This window comes from Bacidia gigantensis, assembly GCF_019456465.1.
Source record: "Bacidia gigantensis strain McMullin 20006 chromosome Unknown contig_134, whole genome shotgun sequence".
Classification (NCBI taxonomy): domain Eukaryota; kingdom Fungi; phylum Ascomycota; class Lecanoromycetes; order Lecanorales; family Ramalinaceae; genus Bacidia; species Bacidia gigantensis.
In genome coordinates this window covers 770,039-793,312 of record NW_025408593.1, presented here as the reverse complement: position 1 = coordinate 793,312, position 23,274 = coordinate 770,039, and the positions used below count along the sequence as shown (strand labels likewise).

General features: G+C 48.5%; 4 protein-coding genes across 4 annotated transcripts; 2 read left to right on the top strand and 2 right to left on the bottom strand.

Moving 5' to 3' along the window:
- Positions 1–4,886: 4,886 nt before the first annotated feature.
- On the top strand, positions 4,887–7,250 carry KY384_002006 (uncharacterized protein; the record flags this gene model as incomplete). The annotated part of the gene is made up of 1 exon (XM_044810532.1): positions 4,887–7,250. The coding sequence occupies one exon, from the start codon at positions 4,887–4,889 to the stop codon at positions 7,248–7,250; it is 2,364 nt and encodes a 787-aa protein (XP_044672506.1).
- Positions 7,251–9,906: 2,656 nt separating this feature from the next.
- On the bottom strand, positions 9,907–12,352 carry KY384_002005 (uncharacterized protein; the record flags this gene model as incomplete). Its single annotated transcript, XM_044810531.1, has 2 exons — positions 9,907–9,972; positions 10,031–12,352. The coding sequence occupies 2 exons, from the start codon at positions 12,350–12,352 to the stop codon at positions 9,907–9,909; spliced, it is 2,388 nt and encodes a 795-aa protein (XP_044672505.1).
- Positions 12,353–12,914: 562 nt separating this feature from the next.
- Positions 12,915–15,181, top strand: KY384_002004 (uncharacterized protein; the record flags this gene model as incomplete). The annotated part of the gene is made up of 4 exons (XM_044810530.1): positions 12,915–12,983; positions 13,037–13,252; positions 13,300–13,403; positions 13,753–15,181. 4 exons carry the CDS (start codon positions 12,915–12,917, stop codon positions 15,179–15,181), a joined length of 1,818 nt encoding a protein of 605 aa, XP_044672504.1.
- An 875-nt stretch (positions 15,182–16,056) lies between these two features.
- PRP28 (mRNA splicing protein prp28) lies at positions 16,057–18,590 on the bottom strand (the record flags this gene model as incomplete). The annotated part of the gene is made up of 2 exons (XM_044810529.1): positions 16,057–18,186; positions 18,279–18,590. 2 exons carry the CDS (start codon positions 18,588–18,590, stop codon positions 16,057–16,059), a joined length of 2,442 nt encoding a protein of 813 aa, XP_044672503.1.
- Positions 18,591–23,274: the final 4,684 nt, after the last annotated feature.

The window sequence follows — 23,274 nt, the reverse complement described above, 5'->3', positions numbered from 1 at the left end:
TCAAAAGGCCGAAGCGTACAAACTTCAGTCGGTGACACTTTGACGATGTACTTGCTGAGAAGTCGCCAGCTGATACAAGAACTGCAACGATCTGACATCGCAGAAGTTTCCATGGCTTCAGCTAACGCAAATGGTTCTAGGTAAATCTAGCTCCACGTGTCTCCGCCTTCTGTCTCGCGCTTGGATGATGAACAAAATTCACACTGTTTGAGCCAACACTAGCTCTAAGCGGCTATAGCTGGCAGTGATCTCATCTCACTGAAAATTCTGACAAAGGTATAGATGTTGTCATGCGAGGAGCTCCAATTGACTAATGCGATTTTTAGATTACCTGCGAATGATCCTCTCATGTGCTGCCATGCAATGAATTTGTACGTGGAGAACAAATGCTAACTGGATCTTGAGGTCATAGTTGTCGCACTGCAGGCACGCAAGCTATTGGCATCTTGACCACTACGTGCACGTTGTGGCCTTACTCTGCCATTTCGCTTGTCCTTGCACCTTGGGCTGAAATGAAGGACGACTGTGACTGTCAAAATGTAAAAGTATCGATCTAATTATCACCTTGACTAGTCCCTTGTCAAATGTGAGAAAGAGCTAGAAAGATTGGCAGATAAGCGCGCAAAGTTCACTCGCTACACAAAGCAGGTATGCTCAATATCTCACCATTGCATCCCTTTCTTGTTCTGATGAATCTCTACATTCGCTGTGTTCTTTCTGAGATACCTCGTTGACGAACCCAAATCTCATTCACCTTGGAGAACTGATAGTCTTTGCAAACCTTACGTATTCGAAAACAGTTCAGCGGAATCGGGCTGATGATAGTGTAGGAAGTCTAGAATACTTATGTTCAGGCCGTCACTTAGCTTGTGCGGACAATTACCCAGAGCTTTAAAGACTTCAAGTCAGAAGTGCGTCGGTATTTCTAAAGGTTTATCCTGAGCGTCATAAGCCTTCTGCCGTACTATGTAATCTGGAAATTAAGCAAATCTTGAGGCTCGGTAGTCCCCAACGGAACCTAGATGAGCGACGTTGCTTTTCTAACCTGAAGTGGATTACAGTCCGAAGGCGTGTAATTAAGCTTAACCTGCATGATCCGGTGGTCTCTGTGACTGGGTAACTCAATATCGTTTTCACGTTCAAGGTCCATGAAATAGGTATGCGGCAAATCACTACCATTTACCGTGGCCCAATGCGAACAAATTGCCAATAGGGATTGCCAAGAGACAAGACGTGGCAATGACACTTGGGTCATCTTTAAACTAATCCTATATTCAAGCCCGCGAACAATATCTCTTTCAGCAATGTATTCACCTCCAACCCCCAACCCGACCTTCATCCCATCGCTCCCTCCATTCTCGCCGCATGTAAACCCGCTCCTTGCCAGCCCTATATCCTTTGACCCACTCGCTCACTTCTCGCTCATCACAGCCGCCCTGCCCATCCAACCAACTCTCCTCTACTCCCCTGCAAAAATCCTCGCCTTCCCTCTCGGCTTCTCTCAGACCTCGGTATAGCTCTTTCGCACTCCAGGGTGCGAGCTCCTTGTCCAATTGTTCTTGCTTTGCTTTCCACTGCCGTTCGAGCGCATGCAGCGCTAAGAGATGGTTTTGCGTCGTCTGGCGTAGTTCTAGTAGGTGAGCGTGTCGATCGCGGAGATGGGAGGCGAATGAGGAGGTCTGATTGAGGAGAGGAGGTAAGGGAGAGTTGGCGGAGTTGAGGGAAGGGTGGGTTTGCGCGAGGGAAGAAAGGAGATCCGGGGTCTCAAGGAGCTGAGAGAGTTGCTGTGAGCTAATAAAGGCCCATATTCAGTATCTATGCTGTTATGGAGTGCTTGCCAATTGGGAGGAAAGCTCAAAGGGCGAGGAGGGGGAAAGGGGGAGCGTACGTTTTGTCAGAGGCTGCTTCGGGAAGCCAATGCTCGTGCTCTTCTGGTGGATGAGGGCGATTTGCACTATTGATTGAAGCCTGAGGCTGAAGATGCTGCTTCGGTGTTGCCTCTGGTGGGGGAGGTGGGAGGGGCGGGCCGTGAGACGCGGAGTAGGTGTTGGAGGATTTCGGGGGCGGCGGAGGAGGGGCTGGACTTGTGTAGCCCGAGAAAGATGTCAAGTCTGGTGTCGCCATTATGTGTAGTAAGTTACCCACTTCGTTCATCAATGAAGCGTAAGGATGCGTTGTTCGTTCAGGCATCAGTAAATTACGATATTTATGTATTGTAATTTATAGTTCTGATCATCGTAAGGAGTCTGCAATTGCATCTTTAATGCTCTTCTACCAGACGACTTTGAAAAGTCTGGGCAGAATATGGTCTTTTTAAGGTAGGAATCTCAATTTCGTATGTCAAGTGAGCAGGCTGTACTCTTCATTAAAACCAGGGTTGCATGAATAAGATGCTTGCTGTGTTCCCGAGTGCGCTTTTCACTTGACCATTTTGGCCTCGTCTCCCCTAACAAATGATTTTATTCGATTGTGTGATCTTTCGAAGAATCGATCTCTGCGTAAAGTAAGGTGCCTGCTATGGCTTTGTAGGGTCAGGGGCGCTATTTTCACCTTCTTCGGCTTCACTATACCCTCCTACAGAATAGTCAAACTGACCACGGATCAAAGCGAACATTGGTAGGCAAGAAGAACTGATTTGATTTGTGGGAATGTTGAAGATCTTGGTGCAATGAAAGGAAAATATCTAAGGCATAACAAAAAGCAAAAAAAGCAGAGCATCCATGACAGCTGAAGCTTTGTTCGCGATACGTCAATGAGATGCAACTACAAAAATCTCACAGACGAGAAAATCCAGCGGGTGCGTTCGTGCTCAATATTTCCCCGTTGCGGGTCTCCTTGCGAGTCATGTTATTTCCAAAATCCATGAAGTTGTGAGCGAGTCAAAAGTCTGCCTTTTGCGGTGAAGTTAATAGGCTGTGCCCACCCGGCACAGCTAAGTACATGGCAACTTGGCTGCTTAAAGGACTAGTAAGTGGTATTTCCTCTTGGTTGTATATCACCAGGGCAGGACGACTCAAACGGAAGGAATATATTCTGGTATGCCCGAATGGAGTCGACGCATTAAAGCGACCAAATGAAGGGATGGTACTCGGCAGAGGCTTAATGATGGCCCCCAAGGCCCGTTTCACGGCCACCTGGTTCCTGCGTCAGAGTGTTTCCCCTGCAGAACGTCAGCCGAGGGCCAAACTACTTGGGGAGCTTCGAATTTGTTACCCTCCCCGGTCTAGTCTCAAGATGAGACAAACTTAAAGCCGTGAGTCTTTCACGCCGGCAAAAGCTCTAGATAGCCGAGCCTCACCCGCTCAAATGGTCATTGAGAATGGTTGATAGGAAGGTTGACGCATCAAAGACTATTCACGACGCCATGGCATTCCAGGTGTATGCGATCGGTAGTACTACATCGTATTGCACTCAGTTCTGTGGACCCAATGCGGTGGGGAATACCCAAGGTTCAAGCCGTCAGTATGCACGTGGGAATAAAGCTGGATGCTCGTCACCGCAGAACCAACAAAGGTCTGACAGACGCCATCCGTTCGTCGCCACATATTTACAAACTTGTGTGTGGGGTGGAGAAAGCTTACAGACCACCACCATGTGAGCCGTCCATCTTTGGGCCTTTCAGGTCGGGACTGAAGAGAACGGATATCTTGAGTCACTCTGTGTCTTGTGCGAGCGTGACGTCGAGACGGTCAGTCATAACGGAATCGCAAGGACAGCTATTCTAGAACGATATTTACGCCCGGGCCAGGACGGCTCAATCAATTATTATGCGATCATGACCGATGAGACTGCCTTGCCACCTGGAAAAAAGGGATTTGCGCAGCAGTCATCCCATTATCATGAGCACAGCATATTCACCTGGATGCTTTTCGCGGCAAAGCAGGCAAGACGCAGCGATGTGGAGTGCGCATACACACAGTCAGCTAGCAGACTCTTGAAGTTAACATCTCGGGATCAGAGCGAAGGTGACATAGACGACTGTTACTGAAAAGGCCAACAAGAATACCGCTGATCAGTTCCCGCTCTCTCGAGTCTCGAGGGCTATCCGCTGGTTCTTCACTTGGTTCGTAGCCTAGGCGACGTAGATTGCAATCTAGCGGTTTGTCCGCTTCAAGTCGGCAGCTCAAACATGTCCCGAAAACATGCCTGCCATTATTGCTATTCGCACTAGCATTCTGCCTTCCTGAGTCCTGACCCTTTCAACCCCTTCTTTCTATCAAGCCGTCTCGTCCTCGATCCCTTCTTTCCACTTTCCACCGTAAGCCGGCCCGGAGCGGTCTTTACGCAAGCCATGTGATGCTTGCCTCTTGCATCAGATTTCCCGTAACACGAAAGTCTTACCGTCCATCATTTTCGTCAATTCGCAGCCATTGATCTGTTTGCTCGCGCTCAGCCACCTTTCTCGACAAGCAGAATACGACAGAAGCGCACAAAATTACCCGGTTTGCTGCGCATCCTGGGCATTACCGCAGATAATCTGCCCTCATTGAGGTCGTCTGCGGATGGCGTTTCACCCCGGTCACTCTATTCCTAGCCATTGAAGCGAGCTTCCTTCGTCCTCGCAGACCTTTTCGACCGTCATACAGTGTTACTTTCTGCACGCCCCCGATCCACCACCTCAGCTCTGCAGGAAATATTCAGTATATTTTCGCATGGCCAGTCCAATGTGATGCGTCGCCCCGAGGGCGTGGAAGGGAAGATAAACAAGCGGAGGATTCGGATCGAAGGTGGAGGTCAGGAAGCCTTCCGGATAGCACCCGAATCTCCTAATCCTATCACCGACCCAGCTGTCTATATTGTTCGGTTAAGGCTTGCAGAAGCCTGATCATCGGCAAGCAAGACACCACGACGAGCTTGCTCTCTAAGCTCCTTACAATCTAGCCATCATGCCCATACCTAAGCCAAAGGTCCCTCTCAAGGACCATTGTTCAGAAATATATGACGGTAAACTATACACATACCAGGAAGATGCTTTCCAATCGTTAGATCTCAAAGAGGGTGGAGAATGGACACAATTAGACATGGGTGTACCCACACAAGGGTCTGTCTGTGTACAAGGAAACTTCGACGACCAGGCCTCTTTCATAGTGGTGGGTGGAACTACAGACAAAAATGGATATAGTGGCCTTCAGCATTATTCTTTCAAAGACAGCAAATGGATTAGCGACAAGCCGGCAGATACAGTCACCACAAATCGGCGACGACATGGTGCTGCATTTATCCAGCAGTCCTCTGAAATCCTGACATATGGAGGCTCACAGGATGATGACCACACCGCAACATCACAAACTTTTCTCATCTCTACGAAACAACCTTACGTGACGCGAGCATTTAATTCCCAAGCACCTCCAGTAGTAGATCCTCTACTTTTAAGTTACAACAGCACGCATGCATTGATGCTCGGGGGAGATCCTACAAATACGAAACTCTTCACTTTCAGTCCCGAGACGATGTGGAACCTGCTAGATATCTACCTGAAAGAAGGGCTGAAGGATGCTAGCAAGACGCAAGCTACTGTAATGACGGGAAGCGACGGCAGTAAAGTCCTCGAACTCTTCGACATGAGCTCATCGCCAAACAAGATAACGTCCATCTTAGTACAGAATGCCACGCAGTCTTCAAAGCGCAAGAGATCAAATCCACACCATCCCACCAAAAGGCGGAAAAGGGAGATCGCGTTATCAGATAGACCGACTTACAACAGCACGTTGGCCCCTCAAGATGCTCGCTCTGGCTTCTCCGTAGCCTCAGACGACAAGACTGGCTTGGTTGTCGCAAGTGGAGGCAACGATCAAGCACCATTGGCCATGTTCAATGATACGGGGAACCAGTGGCTGGACCCAAACATGTTTTTTGGCAACGAGCCTCAGCCCACGCCGACGCCTTTACCCTCATCGACAACGTCAGATCTGCCGTCATCGACTTCGTCGACTTCGCCTCCAGCTACCTCCTCCGCCGCTGCTCACAAGAATAATAGTTCTCGGGATAAATCACTAACTATTCTAGGTGGAGTTCTCGGTGGCGTGCTTGGAGCCGCGGTAGTCCTGATTCTATTGCTCATCTTACTAAGGTACTGGAAGAAGAGGAGGGCTCTGCAGCAGGAACAACAGAGACAAAGCGAATATAAGCTGGACGAGAAAGGAGAGATGGATTTCATGGATATGGGTGCCGACTTCATGAGGGAGGCGGGTGGGTCAGCAGCGGTGAGCCCCGGATTTACGAGTCCGCACGGTAGGAATGAATCAGAGGGTAGCACCAAGCAAAAGGAACGAGGTGGTGCTGCCTCGTCTCTATCAAAGCGGGCTCTACTTCACGCAAAGGGAGATAGCACTGGAAGTCAAAGGTCTTTCTGGAGCAGAGGCTCGCGCTCACCAGACCCACCCCCACAGATCTCCGCGCCGATCATGGGCCCATCTCTCAGTCGGAGTATGGCCTCACCAGAAATACGGAACGATACTGGGTGGAGTAGATATTTCGCGGAAACCCCAGCACAAGAGGGGTTTGCCAGGTCGGCTCCTAGAGTTGATGATCCCCGTCAGAATTCGTTCCTCTCTACCGCTCAAACGCATTCCACCAATACCTCTTCGGCGCTGCATTCTTCGGCGGAGATCGAACCACTCAACTTCAGACCTTCACAGAATTATCTACCTTCTGGTCTTGGTGTTGCCCTTTCACACAGCGTGTCTCGAGACGCTACGTCCAACAAATCGCCTACTCCATCTATTGTCTCTGACATTGAGGAAGAATCTGAATACCACCACAGCAATGGACAAGATTCCTGGTCGCCTGTTGAATCCGGTTCTGGTCGAGAGCGGAACAGCGGCTGGACCGACGAGCGAACCATCAGCAGTACGCACACCAATAGCGCACCTTATCCTCATCCAGGTGAACATGTTCATATACCTAACTTTCCAATGCCGACAAGCGGGCGAAGCAGCGCGGTCGCATCTATTGCATCGCCCGTAAGTCCGCAGGGGGGCCAACCTCCACAGCTACCCACACACAGCCCTGGCTTGAGAAACGTGGTATCCAGAGATCTGATCCGTTCTAACAGCCATCGACAGCAAGCTGAGGGTCTTGTTCGCACCGGCACACAGAGAGTCACACCCAGTAATTCTCCATTTCCCAGACCGGATGAGCAACAATGGGGAATCACTAGGGAGAGCAATGGGAGCCAGAATGAGGACATGAGCTGGCTCAACCTTGGCACGAGCGTGGAGCAGCATAGTAATTATCACACGACGCGATAACAGTAACCACTGTTCGACGTGCTTGTCAGCGCCATCAGTACTTGGCGCGTAAGCAAAACTTTCCCCTTTTCATCATATATTACCATCATTGCAGGGCGCATCAGCATCACGAAATCTGGGCTTTCTTATCTACATTCTTCGGCGCTAAAAATGACCATCGTTTAAGATACCAAAGTCCCCTGTACTATTACTACCACCACATATTATCATTACGAGCACCAGAACCTTAGCTATCTAGCCTGGCAGGCTCTCGGTCTTCAATTCATATTGGCTAATGTTTTGGGCTTTTTCTTCTTGTAGAACGAGAAGTTCGGAATAAGGACATAGTTCCAGAGGAAGAAGCATTGCAAGCGAGCGAAGGAGAAGAGCTCTGTTGCGAAAGATGATGTGAAGACAGGCTATGTACGTATAATGAACTGTCTGAGACAAAGAACGTGTAAAGTATTGCATCCCTAACACGTGAGAACCTCGCAGGCATCGCGGAGGTGAAAAGAAGAATGAAATGTATATCATCTATCTAATCCTTTGCTTCTGAAACTTCGCTCTACATTTGTACTCCGTCAGCGTGCTAGTAACAGCTCCATCTCATCATAAAGGGCAGCTCCTCTTTAAAAGAATGGCTTCTTTGGTGGGCTTTAATCCCGCACACTCCTGAGTCAACACATAAATATTGAATTTGAAGCACGTCTTTATTCACTGTGTTGATATGGCAGTACATTGCTCCCATCTTAGATCCGAAGGCCACTCTGCGCCGTCCCGCGGGAATGATAGTGAAGATTGCAGGATTGCCTATTCCCTATTTAGGACAGCCGCAAAACGAGATATACGGTTACCTTCGGCCTCATGAACGGTTATACTGTCCTTAAAACAAGCAATTCAGACTTCTGCCAAGCGTTCCGGGGTTGGTAAATATTCACGCTTAGAATGGTTAAGTGGCATCGAGCGTTGTCGAGGGGTGTTGACCGCGGCGGGATGGCCGTTTTGGGACAGCTGCGAAATTGGTCTGATATACAGTTATATGCGAGCCACTCAGAGCAGCTTCAATGTGACATCAGGAGAATTCACGAGTGTGACTTCATGGCAGGATAAATGACTCGCAAGTCAAGAACCGGATGACGATATGAGTGCTGTAGACGAAAATGGGGATATATAGAACTGATAAGTGTATCAATCGATCGTTTTGAAGACTTTGCGGAGACATATTGAGGGCTGGCTCTCTTTTAAGCAGACATTCCAGCTGCTCATGCTCCGCTTTTGAGTGCAGACTAAGCAGAAGACAAAGCCTTGAATAGACCTCACTTGCGCCCGACTATTTTCACGAGTGCCCGCGTTCCTGTGATGATGCATTTGTGCTTGCTATGCATTCTCATTCATCGTTGAAAGTTAATGGAATTCCACATCTGTCGGTCACCACCCAGGGCAGTAGCGATAGCAATCAGCATCCCTACCAGTGGTTTCTAGATGTCCTTTTTAATGTCAAAGAAGAGAAATATGCCTTATCAGGTTTATGTGTAAAAAGTCATAGGTCATGCGTTAACGTGCTGATCAGGGGTAATGAGAGCGTCATATCAGGTACGAAATTTGGATCTTGCAAATGGTCTTGTAATGTAATGCTGCGCGAGGCGATACAAAGTAAGCAGTAACTTATTGGTTTCTAACAAAGCATTGGCACAACTGAGTATCATCAAGCGCAGCTTCCCGTCTAAATTGACAATCAATTGACACCAGAGAGCAATCGTCTTGTGAAAGCCTCTTGGAGCAATAGGACGCCATGCAGCTGACTTGACGATATGACGCTGAAGACCAGAGACTAAGAGCTGCAACAGACACATCCGATCACAAAGCGTTTAAAATATGTGCCCCGATAACGATCAAGTATTTGATGAAGAGACTAAGCGGGGGTAGTCGTAGAATATATTGATATTCTCTTCATTCTGCACTAGGGCTGTTGGGAGCCAGTCTCCTCGGTCTAGCCACGTTCAGGATTTTTGGACCTTTGTCGTTGTAATTGGATCCCCGTTCACTGTCATATAAAGCAGTACACAAGAAGCAGCTAAACCCATCTCAGAATTATTAACAGTCTGGCGTTGAAAAGGCCGTTTTAATTGTTTCCAAGCTAAGCTTCGTCTAGAGATGATGACTCTTGCACCATTTCATGCTTTAAATATCACAAGATATTGGCTACTTTCAAAAATCAGCAAGCATTTGCCCAGAATACGTGGGCCCTTGAACAGCATGTGCGTCTTTGAAACACCCCGTAAAAGACGGCCAGAGAAAACAAAGCGTCTTGAGAAAGCAGAAAATTGACTAGCCTCTCCTGAAATACTTTGTGGTTCTTACGGAGTGAAGGCACACTAGAATTATAACAAACACAAAAGATAGCATTGATATCTCAGGACCTAACTTTCTTAATTCACGGTGTGACAGCTTGAACCAGGGTTGAACACCAGCGCAACGACTGAATAACCCCATTCGGATATTCCGAGCGATCGTCGCTGAGGCTGAAGAGGCTCGTGTAGACCGAAAATCGTGATATAACGACGTCTCAAGAGCGCAGTCATGTTCAACCTACCTGATCACATCCTAAGATGCACTTATCCCTGAAATTTCAAGTGCAAATTATTATGCATTCTGCCTTCTGTTCGCCGAGCGCCCCTTATTCGTCATCACGTTCATCGAACCACAAGGTGATTATGCCGTCAAATCGGTCATGACTTGCAATCTGGGTCGGTCGGATTTTGAGTTTTTCAAGGAATGGTGCAAGAATTATCTATTTTTACTGTCTCCGTCCCAATCTGTCCATATTGGGGTCCCACATGGATGACTACCCCGGCAGCGAGCTCATGCACCTCTAGTCCTCTCGGACCCCATACTCTATGGCACGGGATGACTTGAGCGTTTATTGACGAGAGCTCTGCAGCCCAGGGAGAGTACACAGAGGTTAAGTGACGACTGATTTGATCGCTAAGCCCAAGTTGCTCAAGACATTGAATTGATGCTTTTGAGATGATATCTGATAAGAGTATGTCATTCTCTTTCATTTGCATTTTTGAGATGTAGAGATGTATGACACTTGTTTCCGCGGCGGGCATGGAGCAGCTGATAGCCTCTGTACCAGATGTATTGATGTGAGTGAACTTTACCTCCGACGTGGCAACACCGATACTCTGCCACTCGATGTCACATTCACGAGGGAGCGCATCAACCTGTACCACAAGCAGTGCGGGCACAGGAGCTTGAATACTGTCAGGAACAAGTGTCTCGTGATCTGGCAAGGACTTCCGATCGTCCCTTGAGGGAATGAAGCTTCGTGAACCTGAGTGCGTCCTATCCCAAACATCGAAGGATTCATCTTCGCCAAAATCCTGCAACCACAAGTCCGGATCGTGAGCTTTACTCCATAGGCGATAGGCTAACTCAGCTTTGAATTGCACCTCAGCCGTGCCTACAACGAATGCAACAGCACCTGTCCACCATCTTACTCTCATCTCGACCCCAATCCGCCAAAGGTGCTGCAGAGCGAGGCATGCCCGATGCTGAAACAATGCCATGTAATCTTCTGATCTGAGAGCGGCTATGGTATGCAAAGACTCCATTGTAGCAGGAACAAGAGGGATCTGACCAGCGACATACACCAAGGCGGCCCCTGAGCCACAAGGTAGGGTTATTGCTTGCGAGTATGGCCCAATGTTGGCAGGCGCCCAATATGACCTAGATTGCACATGCAAGCAATCTGGAAGTCCATCTGCACCCATATTAATGGCAAGCGAGAGCATCACCTTTAGTCCCCTGGGCAGTGGAGTCGAAAAGGTGACCCTTGCTGGGGGATTTGGTTCAGTAAATAGGTGTCTATAGACGTTATTTACCTTTGTGAAATCGTCGTCAATCGACTTTAGGATGATTGTCGTAAAAACGATGTCGCAGGTTGAACGGTCCAGTTGGTGCAATTCTCTCTGGATTATTCTGTTGATGCCTTCCATTTGCTCGGATGCTGACGAACAATTTTCCTTGAACGTCAAATTCGCCATATGCAATACTGAGCCTGCCCGCATATAAACAGGCTTGATTGTCCAGTCTCCTCCATCCCACTCCTCAGATTTGAAGCTCTTCGCACAAGAATTGTGACCAGATTGTGAATTCTCTGACGTTGTCTCTATTCTCAAGAGTTGGAGAAATTGTGAATCCCACAACGGGATCTCTCGGACTTCATTAATAGCATCTCTATGATTTACAGACGACTTGGACACCGTCCGTCCCGCAGCTGGACCAAATGTCACCATTCCAGATCCTGATCCATCTTCTGTCTTCATCTGCATGTCTATATCGTCTACTTTGATGCGCTTCTTCCAAACAGGTGAAGGGCCATCGATAACCAGGGTCTCATACTCGCCACCTTCGCCAAGCAGGCTACCTCCAAACCTCCCCATTGCCTTCTGAATCTTCTGCCTGACGGCTGGGTCCATCAAATTGCACCATAGTAATTCTGGGCCTAAGCCGCCGGACGAAACCTTGACGAGGCGAACATCAAATCCGACGGCAGCCATATCATCAATCAGGCCATCTGGAGAAGGCGGTGGAAGAACAGGGTATTGCCATAGGAAAGATAAAGGCACCAAACCAAGTCGGATAGCCACAGACTCGACCCGAGTCCTCTGATAGGTCGATAGAATGGCACCGGAACTTACTGCACTGAGCTCTGGATGGCTCGCCTTGACAAGATTCAGTAATTCGGTCAAACAAGCGATTTCATCGCCCCCTTCCTCCTGCGAAGATGGCGAGTAATATTTCGAAGAATCCACTGCCGTACCTGTAATTACTGCGCGATAGAGCGGAAGACCGAGAGCATCTGCATATAGTGGAACTATGTTATGGCCCGCGGTCTGATACATGAAGCTGTTCATATCATCAAATGATGGGGTTGAGCCAACATCTCCTGCCGATGAAATCGTCGTATTCATGTCTAGCTTGTGCGGTGGTGGTAGGGGCGGGTGCAAGTTGGCGAGTGCAATGACCTTGTGTCCATTCTTAATGCAATGCAACAAGGAAAAGAATGAGTCTTTGCCCCCAGATACGAGTGCCACAACATTCAATGACTGTGCCATAAAGTCAGGTGGAGCCACCGCCGATGTTTTGACGGGGAACGGTCATAACATAAGATAGCCAGAGAGCAAGTCAACAACTAGCAATCTTCCTATATCACAAGGAATTCAATTGAAAGAGAGCAAAGTCCTGGTCAATCCTCCATAAGCGACACTGCGGTAAAGGTAAGTAAAACCCCATTCCGGGGCCTCCCTTAGAACCTAGGAGAGCGAACAAAACAAGGCATCATCAATTGAAGGATTCATCTTCGAGTGACTTTCCTGACTACAAGACCCTTGAAAGTAGTCAGAGCTCTTCGGCATTCAAGATACCTACAGACGTGTCAATTTGCGCAGACTCCTCCATGTCAATGTCGCTCAGATTACCCTTGATTAGCTAATCGAAATATCATTGGTCGACGGTTATTAGCATGGGACTCTCAGTTCACGACCAGGGTAGATCCAAACAATCCCCAGTCGCAAATTCGCAGCACTCTTTCACTCTAGCCAGCGCTCGGTATTAGACCTCTGAAATAGACAACAGCGCCGGGTAAGGCTCCCATTCTCCATACAGCGCCAAAGCAGCATGGCCGATTACAACTTTGGCGGCTCAGACGAGGAAAATGCAGAATTGAAAAAGCTTAACGCTGAGGTGGTCAGTCATCGCAAAAACACTTCACACACTGTCGTTGCTGATGAAAGGTTTAGCTCGAAGAACCAGATAGCTTTGAGAACTGGGAAAAGCTTGTACGGGCTGCAGAAGGCCTCGAAGGTGGTCTGAACCGGAATTCCAGTCCCCAGTCAATTGTGACTGCAAGAGATATCTACGATCGATTCCTGGCAAAATTTCCACTACTGTTTGGGTACTGGAAGAAATACGCAGATCTCGAGTTTTCCATCGCCGGGACAGAAGCGGCTGAGCTGGTACGTCGAAACCTCCTCCTAATTGGATGACTTCTGACAATACCGAGGTCTACGAGCGTGGTGTCGCCAGCATAACCAATTCTGTGGATTTATGGACAAATTACTGCTCGTTCAAGGTCGAGACCAGCCATGACCCCGATGTCATCAGAGAGTAAGTGGCAAGACGCAAGCTTTCCTTCCATAACCGCGTCAAGCACAGCTGCCTCAATGTATGAGCATCATTGGTATTGCGGAGACTGAAGACTACATCAAGCTGGGTGAGAAAATCGAGAGACGTACCCACCTTGCTTGCTCTCACATAACAATCAGGCGCTTTCTTTCGTCCGATACAGTCTGACTACCCTGGATCACACGTCGTTTTTGCACTCGAGACCGTGATGGATGTCATGGGAGCTCTGAGATTGATGAGCACAGTTCTGCCACGTTTGCAGCCCTCCACCAGTTCCTCCTTATCTCCACCCTTCCCTCTTTCCGGCCGGTCGCTAACGCTGATGTCCTAGGCTTTTCGAACGGAGCGCTGGATGTGTGGGCCTTGACTTTTTGGCGCATCCCTTCTGGGACAAATACCTAGAATTTGAGGAGCGTCTAGAAGCGCACGACAAGATATTTCCTATTCTGGAAAGAATTGTCCACATCCCAATGCACCAATATGCTCGGTATTTCGAGCGTTTTCGACACCTTGCACAAACTCGACCTCTGAGTGAGCTCTTGCCTGCCGACCTCCTAGCGCAGTTTCGGTCTGAGGTCGAACGAGAAGGGCTTGCTGAAGGTGGCGAATCGGGCATAGAGAGGGCCGTGAGGCAGAAAATAGATAACTTTCATTTGGAGATTTTCAACCGAACCCAGACCGAGACAACTAGGAGGTGGACCTATGAGTCAGAAATCAAGCGTCCGTACTTTCACGTCACAGAGCTTGATGAAAGTCAACTTGTCAACTGGCGGAAATACCTCGACTTTGAAGAGATCGAAGGAGATTATGCTAGAACATCTTTCTTGTACGAGCGTTGCCTAATAACTTGCGCGTATTACGACGAGTTCTGGTTAAGATACGCTCGATGGATGATCGCTCAGCCTGGCAAAGAAGAAGAGGTCCGGCACATATACCAACGAGCCAGCACTTTGTATACTCCGATCTCAAGACCTGCGGCACGTTTGCATTACGCCTACTTCGAGGAATCGCTTGGCCACGTGGAGCTAGCCAAAGATATTCATGAGGCGATATTGATCAATCTGCCAGGGCATATAGAATCAATCATATCGCTTGCCAATGTTGCTCGGCGCCACGGTGGCCTCGACGCTGCCATACAGATCTACAACTCTCAGATAGATTCTCAGCAATGTGACATTTACACAAAGGCGGCCCTTGTCGCTGAATGGGCAGGTCTGCTATGGAGAATCAAAGGCTCCGTTGATGAGGCTCGACAGGTGTTCCAGAAGAATCAGCATTGGTACCTTGATAGCCGACCATTCTGGGTGAAGTACCTTGAATTCGAATTGCAGCAGCCTACAAGTGCTGCAACAGAGTCCAATCAATATCAGAGGATAAAACAAGTCCACGATGATATTCGAAGAAAGAGCCGCCTCCCACCGTCCACCATGAAAGACTTGTCCCACTATTATATGGTATATTTACAAGAACGAGGCACCAAAGATGCCGCTAAGGAATATATGGAACTCGATCGCGAGGTAAATGGACCTTACTCGGTTCAGACCGTCATGAAAACCAAGACGACAGAAGATGGCAAAGAGGCAACAACACAGCGGCGATTGATGATGACCAACGGCCATCCTGGTGTGGAGGTCGACGATGCTGCCATTAGAAGAGGAGAAAATCCTTATACCAAATACTACCAACAGCAAGGGGAGCAACAATTGCCGGGTGATTCTCAGGTAGGAGCTTACCCAGACTCAATAATGACCGACTCCTGATAAGCGCAGCCCGCCCCGATTCGATATCAATAATCCAGACGTCTTTTAGATAGCTCATCATCAGTTGCTTACTTTCCTGATGTACAATACGTCATTACGATGTTTCGGTGGAGAATGATTCCGGCTTTCGAATCGGAGGCTTAAATAAGTTGAACTGCAATGTATCTAGACAAGGTTAATAGTGAAAATTGTGCAAATGGGACGTGGTAGACCACATTTCTACGACTACTGATTCTTTCTGCATTCCTCCCTTCCTACCTGCTTACTTAGGTCGGCGTTATTTCGTACCTCCAACGATCAAAGCACATGCATGATTGCTTGATCGCATAGTCAATGCTACCTAATCATCCTCGGCCAGGAGCAATCGCTACCCGTCGGAATGTCCTAGATGTTGAGCTCGAGGACGATGGTCTAATTGAATTGAATAGTCAAGCAAAGAAAATATTCTGGATAGTTTCATGAAGTCTGTCGCAAACGCGTTCGGCACTGCTTGTTGAAGATCGAAAGTCTGCTGCTGTAACAGGAGCAACTGGCTTTCTGGAAAATATGGTGGCACGGGTATGGTTGGAGGAATGCGCCTGAAATCCGAGAAGAACGGTCCCTCAGTGATGATTGATACTAGCTAGTTTGTAAAAGCACAATTCGATTGTTACCTCTCCGTTGCGTACTAGCCTTGTCTGGGTCCACAACTGCTTGACCCTTGTGATGTTCAGCTGCGTTCCTATTGGCCACGCAGACTTCCTGATCTTAGCTGTGAGAAATTTTACAGAATCCGATTACTTGCTCATCAAAGTGAGTGTACAGTCTTTGAGCTGGAAGAATACAGGAACAAGGAGGTTGATAATGATGCAGCGATAGTTGCACGAAGTCACGACCTACTGCCAACCGCCTCTCCCCCCAAACGCACTACTATCTTCTGATTTCTTTTGCCCAGAACCTTTCTGTGACCTTTGCTGTGCTGCCTCGTGTTTTCGTAGCTCCTCCGGCATTTTAGAGATGCTAGATTTTGAGAGCATCTGCTTGAGATCGTACATGACGTCGCTATCCTCATTACCCAAGAAAGTAAGGGCGACCCCGTTTTTGCCAGCTCTCCCAGTACGACCGATACGATGTGTGTAGCTTTCGATGCTGTTAGCCATGTTGAAGTTTACGACGAGACTGACGTCCTGCACGTCAATACCTCTGCCCGCAAGGTCTGTTGCAACAAGTACATCGGTGCTACCATTACGGACCGAACCAAGAGCTGCCTCTCTTTGTTCCTGGGTCTTGCTGCCATGAAGTGTAACAACAGAGAAGCCGCCATGTTTGATATCGCGAGCAATAGCGTCGCAATTTCGTTTGATGTTGACGAACACAATAATGGGCGGTTGAAAATCGCGAGAACCGAGGATATCAAGCAGCCGTTTCTTGCGCTTATCCTCACCAGCAACAAACTCGACCCGTTGTTCAACCGTCTCGACAGCTTCGCCAACATTACCGATAGTCACAATCGCGGGTCTCCTCAGATATTTTCGGGCTATGCGCTCGACCGCTGACGGCATAGTCGCCGTATACATCATTGTTTGGCGGTAACGATCTTTACCCCCTAGATGACGACTCATCACTTGCGCATCTTCAGCTTCTTCCGAGTCAGGCTTCATGTTTCCGACAGGTAAAGCATCCAGAATTTTATTAACGGGCTCCTCAAACCCAAGGTCAATCATACGATCAGCCTCATCCATGATCACATAACAGCACTGGCTCAGGACAAGTACTCGTCTTTCTATACAGTCGACAAGCCGCCCCGGTGTCGCAATGATGATCTCGGCACCATCACGAAGGTTGTACGCTTGTTCCTCCAAAGAATGTCCACCAACAATGCTGACGCAGGTGAAGCCTAGGGGAGTTGCAAATTTCTTCGCTTCTACCTCAATTTGCTGTGCTAATTCTCGCGTGGGTGCTAAGATTACTGCATAAGGACCGTCATTCTTAGTAAGCTCATTCAAAGCAGGCAACTCTGATATGTATACAAGCAAGGGCAATAAGAATGCTGCAGTCTTCCCTGAGCCAGTGACAGCGACCCCAATGAGGTCCCTTGATTGTAAGGCAATGGGAATAGCTGCTCGCTGGACTGGAGACGGGTCGGTATAGCCAACCTGATCGATGACATTCATCAAGCTCCTCGGCAAGCCTGACTCGTTCCAAGATCGCATCGGGTTTGGCAGCGCGCCGCCTTTTGTGCTAATGTTGAAATCTTCTTTAAAAATTCGCCAATCCCGTTCGCGCATGAGTTCCAATCTCTTGTCACTCCAGTGTTTTTCAAGTGCAGCCTTCCCTCCTTCTTCACGTCGCCTTCTTTCCATTTCTATTAGATCATTCGCTCTTGCTGTTCCAGAGTCACGATCCCTTTCTTCTAGTGCCCTAGCGTACTTTGCAGCTCCATCCATCAAGTCTTCTGTAAAGCCACCCAATCTTCCCCGACCATAGAAATTTGCTTCTGCTCGTGCCTGATACAATGGGTTGTAGTCGGGGCTAGTATCCTCTTCAGCATTCCATTCAAAATTGAATTTCTTCTCAGTAGTACGCCGTCGCTTTTTCTTCGCTGAAAAGGTTGACTGGTTGATGTCTGCACCCATGTAGCGCTGTTTTATGAGATCTCTCTGCGCATTCTCTATCGCTGGTCGTTTCTCACTCTTTGCGAGTGGAGTATTGATCAACGAAGGTTTCGGTGGAGGAGGTGGAGCCATGTCGTAGCCTTTGTTAGGGCCTGATCGCATTGCTGCAGGGCCGGTGGGAATTTCTTTCGCCCGCAATGCTTTGGGTCCCGTAGGTAGAGATGGACGCTGGACTGTGTTGTTTCCTTCGTGCAATCCATTTGTCATACGCTGAGGCGTGTTTGTGCCCGTGCTGGTTTCTGAGGGCCCAGCCAGTGATTCAACATGCGGCTTCTTTTTTTGCTCCTCAACGTCCTTTGCTCTTTTATCTAAAGCAATCCTTTCTCGCTGGGCTTTGGACAAGAATTTTGGCTGTACATAGTCATACGTCAGTATAGAGAGATGAGATCCTATCGCATACACAATGAATAAGGAACGTATTTTGTGCTTCAGTGATGTCGTACCTTGGCAGCAGCATCCTCCGCTTCTTTCTTCTTGCGGAGGATCTCCTCAACACTCAACGGCTGTCGAGCAGGCTTTGAGGCCCAGCCCCTTTTCTTCTTTACAAGCGATACTAATGATAACTCGGAATCTCCATCTGCTATAGTAGTTGGTGGAGGAGGAGGTACATCCTGAGGCGGGGAAGGTACTGAAGACAAAGAAGGTGGTTCGGGTGGTATCGCAAGATCTGGTGGCGGTGGAGGAGGGGACGAGGGCCGGTCTGGTGGAAAGAAATTAGTAGCAGAGAAGTCGGCGCTGCTGAGTAGTGGAGTCATTACGGAATAGTTGGGACTTGATAAGTTGGGATTCGGAGGGCAAGGAGGGTCAATATCAACGCCGCGGAACAGCTTCCGATGTCACAGCAAATATTGTATCACTGATGCTAACAACTCGGACTTGAGTTGAACGTTGCGCCACCTCGTCGTCACTATCTGATGATAATGAGTCACCTAGACTTTGAGACGTAGTAAGGGACATAATGATCTGCTTACACAGGCTCACCGAGCCAATAAGTCTACCTTGCTTCACGTTCTCATTGCATGATCGTAAGCTATGTCGAGCGTAAAGGAAGGCCAGGAACTACAGGCTATTGTCTGGCACGGCTCGTTGGCTTTGGAAATCACTTTATCGTCGCATGAATGTCGAATATACGATCAAGCTGAGCCTTACCTGGTACGTCCTCAAACAAGAGTCAAAGGCAGTCTCTGCTTACGTCGGTTAGGTACATGTACCAAGGGTTTCGTATCTACCTTTCCTGCTTCCTCGTCTGCTTGCCTTCTTCCACAGCTCTATGATAAATACGGACGTTATATCTTACGACGGATGGTTTTCATTCGAGGATGTGCCATTGAAGTGGCAGTACCCTCTGGGCCTGCTACATGATTTATTCTCCGGCATGCCTCCTTATCAAAACATCTATCAACATCCAAAGGAGCAAGCAAGTGCTGCAATCGCACAAGATCGACAGCCTTGGCGGCTCACCGTTCACTTCACAGACTGGCCTGAGCAGGCGCTTGTTCGGCCTGACGACGACGGTAAAGTCTTGCATGACGCTTTTATTAACAATGTGAAAGAGGCGGATTTTTTGAGGAATGGTACCGCAAAGGGTATCATGTCGTTATCTCGTGAGGATTCCACATCATTATGGACTTCAGTGCAAGAGCGTGAGCTATGGTACCCATTCTGATTCAGGCAAGATATAGCTACTGATGTTGCTCAGATGATCTTTCAGCATATACGCCTATATTCAAGAAGCTATTACATGCCCAAGGCGCCCCATTACGACATGTGCCCTTGAAAGTTTACCTTCCTACTTCGCCTACGTCGTCTGAGCCGAACTCTGGCCATCTGCGTGTAGTGCAGTCTTTGGTTACACCTAATGTCAGTGGCTCGAGAGAAGCGCAAACAATCGGCACGACACTGCACAGTCTGCTCCCCATTATATTTCCAAGCCGGAGAACCCCAATCCTCGCCAAGCCAGTGCTTCATGGAACAGTGGTACCAATGCATGCTCCTGTGGAAAATCTTATGCGTACGGCGGCATACCTCGACGGCTGGCTGCACATCGCACTAGTGATGATGGGCTAATGAGATCAACCAGGAAGGCTCTTGTGATTGCTATGCAGGCATGAGCATGTAAGGCGCACAAGTACTGTTCACACTTGGATCATAGTGCACACAGCAACTGTCATTTGGGGACGCCATATGTCCATCTAGCCCGCCAATATGACCGTCCAGCCTATAAGCCAGCTCTGATGTAGTGCCAGCAGGAATGGCGGTTGATTATGCGGTCGTTGAAAGCGTGATGTTGAGAATCTGGATTTATGGATGGGGCCCTCGGCCTAAAGAGCTACGGGAAGACTTGGCGCGCTAAATTCCCACATTTCAATCTCAATTCGACGCACCAGATCCTAGCCTATGCATTCGCAGACAAAAGCGTAAGAGTTCTTCAGTGACAAAGATGGTGAGCGTTTTGCCTTCTCTAGCCTCGATACTCATTGCTTTACACCATCGATTGTCTTTTCTATGTATACCACGACTTTGCCTACCTCCCGTGCCTTCCCGTGGTCTTGAGGTACACTACTCAGTCAGTGGAAGAGTGAGAAAGGGCTTAAGCAGAGCCAGTCTTCTCCACCTTCTCATTCTGTGTTCAATAGAATGAGAAGACTATTCAACGGACAAACATAATTGGTGATGTTATTGCTTTGGTTTGAATGACCTCAGGAATATCCAAAGGAAAGCAGGCTGAGGAAGCGGTTGATTCTCCACTACAGGTACTTAGCGAACGCTAAGCCGCTCTGCTTTGCGCAGGAATATCTTGATCATCATAGGAATCAGATATCCAAGATTTGATAGCTATTTTTCCAAGCTCGCGCGAATTAATATCTTGGAACTCCTTGTAGATCTTGAGACGAGATGATCCCCAGAAGTTGCAGACACACTGAGTGGATTGGGGTTTAGAGTGTGCTCGACACTACTGCTCCCCAAGTTTCCTGGGAAGAAGCGCTGGAGGCAATACATATCGTTGCTATTAGTGTATCTGCAGGTTGCAAGGGACGGTGCCAAGTAAATAAGCTCTTGTGGCTTGACCAATGGAAGCGGGTGTAGGCGAGTAGCGGGAGGTCCCAGTTTCTGGCTCGACGGTCCCAGCCCCGCCAAAAGCTTCCAGCCATCTGAAGTCAGCCAACCTCCGACATCACCTTTCACCTCGACGCCCCCACTGCTTCTCGTCAAAGTTTCTCATTCTCGTCACATACTTGATTTCGATTCTACTACAAGGTGATTGCTGCTTCCTCGCGTGCTCCGCATAAACATCATCCGGTTTGCCTCCTGAATCCGATAGCCTCACGAGGTCACCGAAGAACAGGACGAGGTTTGGGCCACTTCATTCAGGCCTTCCTCTTCACGCTCATCAGTCGCCAATATGTTTATCGCACGGGTATTCTTCGACTTTTGGCGTGTCATGCAGCTCATTACTCTCATTCCCACCCTAGGCATGCTTGTACGCTCAACCCTGCTTGCGAAATGGTAGAGACATGCGCTGATATCCATCCAGGCATATTTTGTTGACGGATATAATAAAAAAGATCTCCTGACCCCCTCTTATATCCTCACGCTGTTCATCGTCTCGGTACTCGCAGCAGTCTGGGCACTCTTGACTCTCCTTCGCCGAAAGTCTCGGAACGAATCGGCCTATTTCGTCTCTTTCGTCGACCTCTGCTTCGTTGGGGCATTCATCGCCGGTGTTTATGAGCTCAGAGCCATCGCGCACGCCAATTGCTCAAGCTTTGGCTTCAATTCGAATTTCTACGTCACGCTGGGTCCAAACAGATTTGACGGAGACAGTCCCTTCACGGGAAGCATCAACAAAACCTGTGCAATGCTGAAGGCAAGCTTTGCGTTCGGCATCATGAACATCATCTTCTTCTTTTTCACCAGCTTGCTCTTACTGTTCATGCACAAGAGAGATGAGAAGGTGGTTGAGAAGCGAGAGGTATATTCGAGCAGGAGAAGGAGTCACGATTCTAGGTATGCATAAGCATGAATACAGTACTTGGAATGCGTTTTAACAATCTCCCTAGGCGAGGTCACTCGCGAAGTGGATCTGGTCATCACAGGCGCTCGCACGACAGCAGGCGCTATGACCGACCTTACGTGTGAATGACTTGAGCAGAAGCGCATCTCAGCACTTCCAATCTCAAGAAAACAGCCAATCTCAATCTGTTCAGCCTTGAAGGTGTATTAAGTACATTCAACCTACGATCTTTGCGACATATTATGACCAGACATGGATGCACTTTAGCGATTGGGCTGGGTATGATGGAGTCATGTGATGGAAGTCTCTCATTCTTCGTAGATACCCAACAGTGTTTTGTCAGATTGATTAGGACGTCGGTTGGCTCTCCTATTGATCACGTATACCTACGTATGAAAGCTCCAATTGCGTCACATTGTCATAAGTCACGCCTCCATAACAGCTTCAACACCCATCAAGGCTAGAGCTTGAGCTTCTTCGTCGAGCCAATCGGATTTATTGTCTTGAAAGGCTGCTATTATAGCGCCCTTGGCTCGGATGGACTTCACGCCCGTCCATCTGATTCCCTCCAGATCCCTTCATGGTTTGATCCTTTCGCATCTTGCATACCGTTCACGCATAGTGATACACTATCACCAACCGATCCTCGATGACATTCCAACAGCCTAGACCCCAGAATGACGAGTCAGGCTGGTGGAGGCTTTCCGCGAGGCGGCGAAAAGACTTTGTTACTGCTTATGCCTTCTCCAACGCTTACGCGAACTGTCTCCTGTGAGATGTTACTGTAACCTGTAGGGCTCCATCTGGATGACGCTCACCCTCATCAAATCCCGGCGTTCTGGGTCACGCCTTGATTAGGGTTCTCGGTGGGTCGAATCAGTGGTCGTTGCAGACTAGTGCGGAGGGATGAGATTGTTGCTATCACAGGGCATAAGCACACTATAATTATCCGGACTCTGCGGTCGGAAGAAGCCGTCGGCAACGATATTAGGCTTGAAAGGTGTGAGTCAAATAGGGGGAGACTTCTTAGCTGGTCGACTTATGGGCCATGGTTAATGACCTTATCGCCCTTCGCTTGTCCGCAAAACCCATTATGGGCGCCGAGATCGTTGTGATTGGCCAGACAACTAAGGCTCAACCAGCGAATCTGACAAATGCGGACCTCCTTTGTTTGGTTCCTCCGTTGATGTCCATCTTGCATGAGAAGGTTTGCCCTCTGCCACAAATGTCTCTGCTCCTCTCAGCATTCACGCGCCCCATCTGTCAGCTTTCCCTCAATAAAGTTATAAAAGACATCATGATTATGCAGTCTACTCTTCGCTTGGGGTAATGTTCAAGGAAGTAAGGCCAAGACTACACAATCCTGCATACATAACTTGTATTAGACGCAGTTCATTTGAATGAGATAATACAGCCATAAGCAA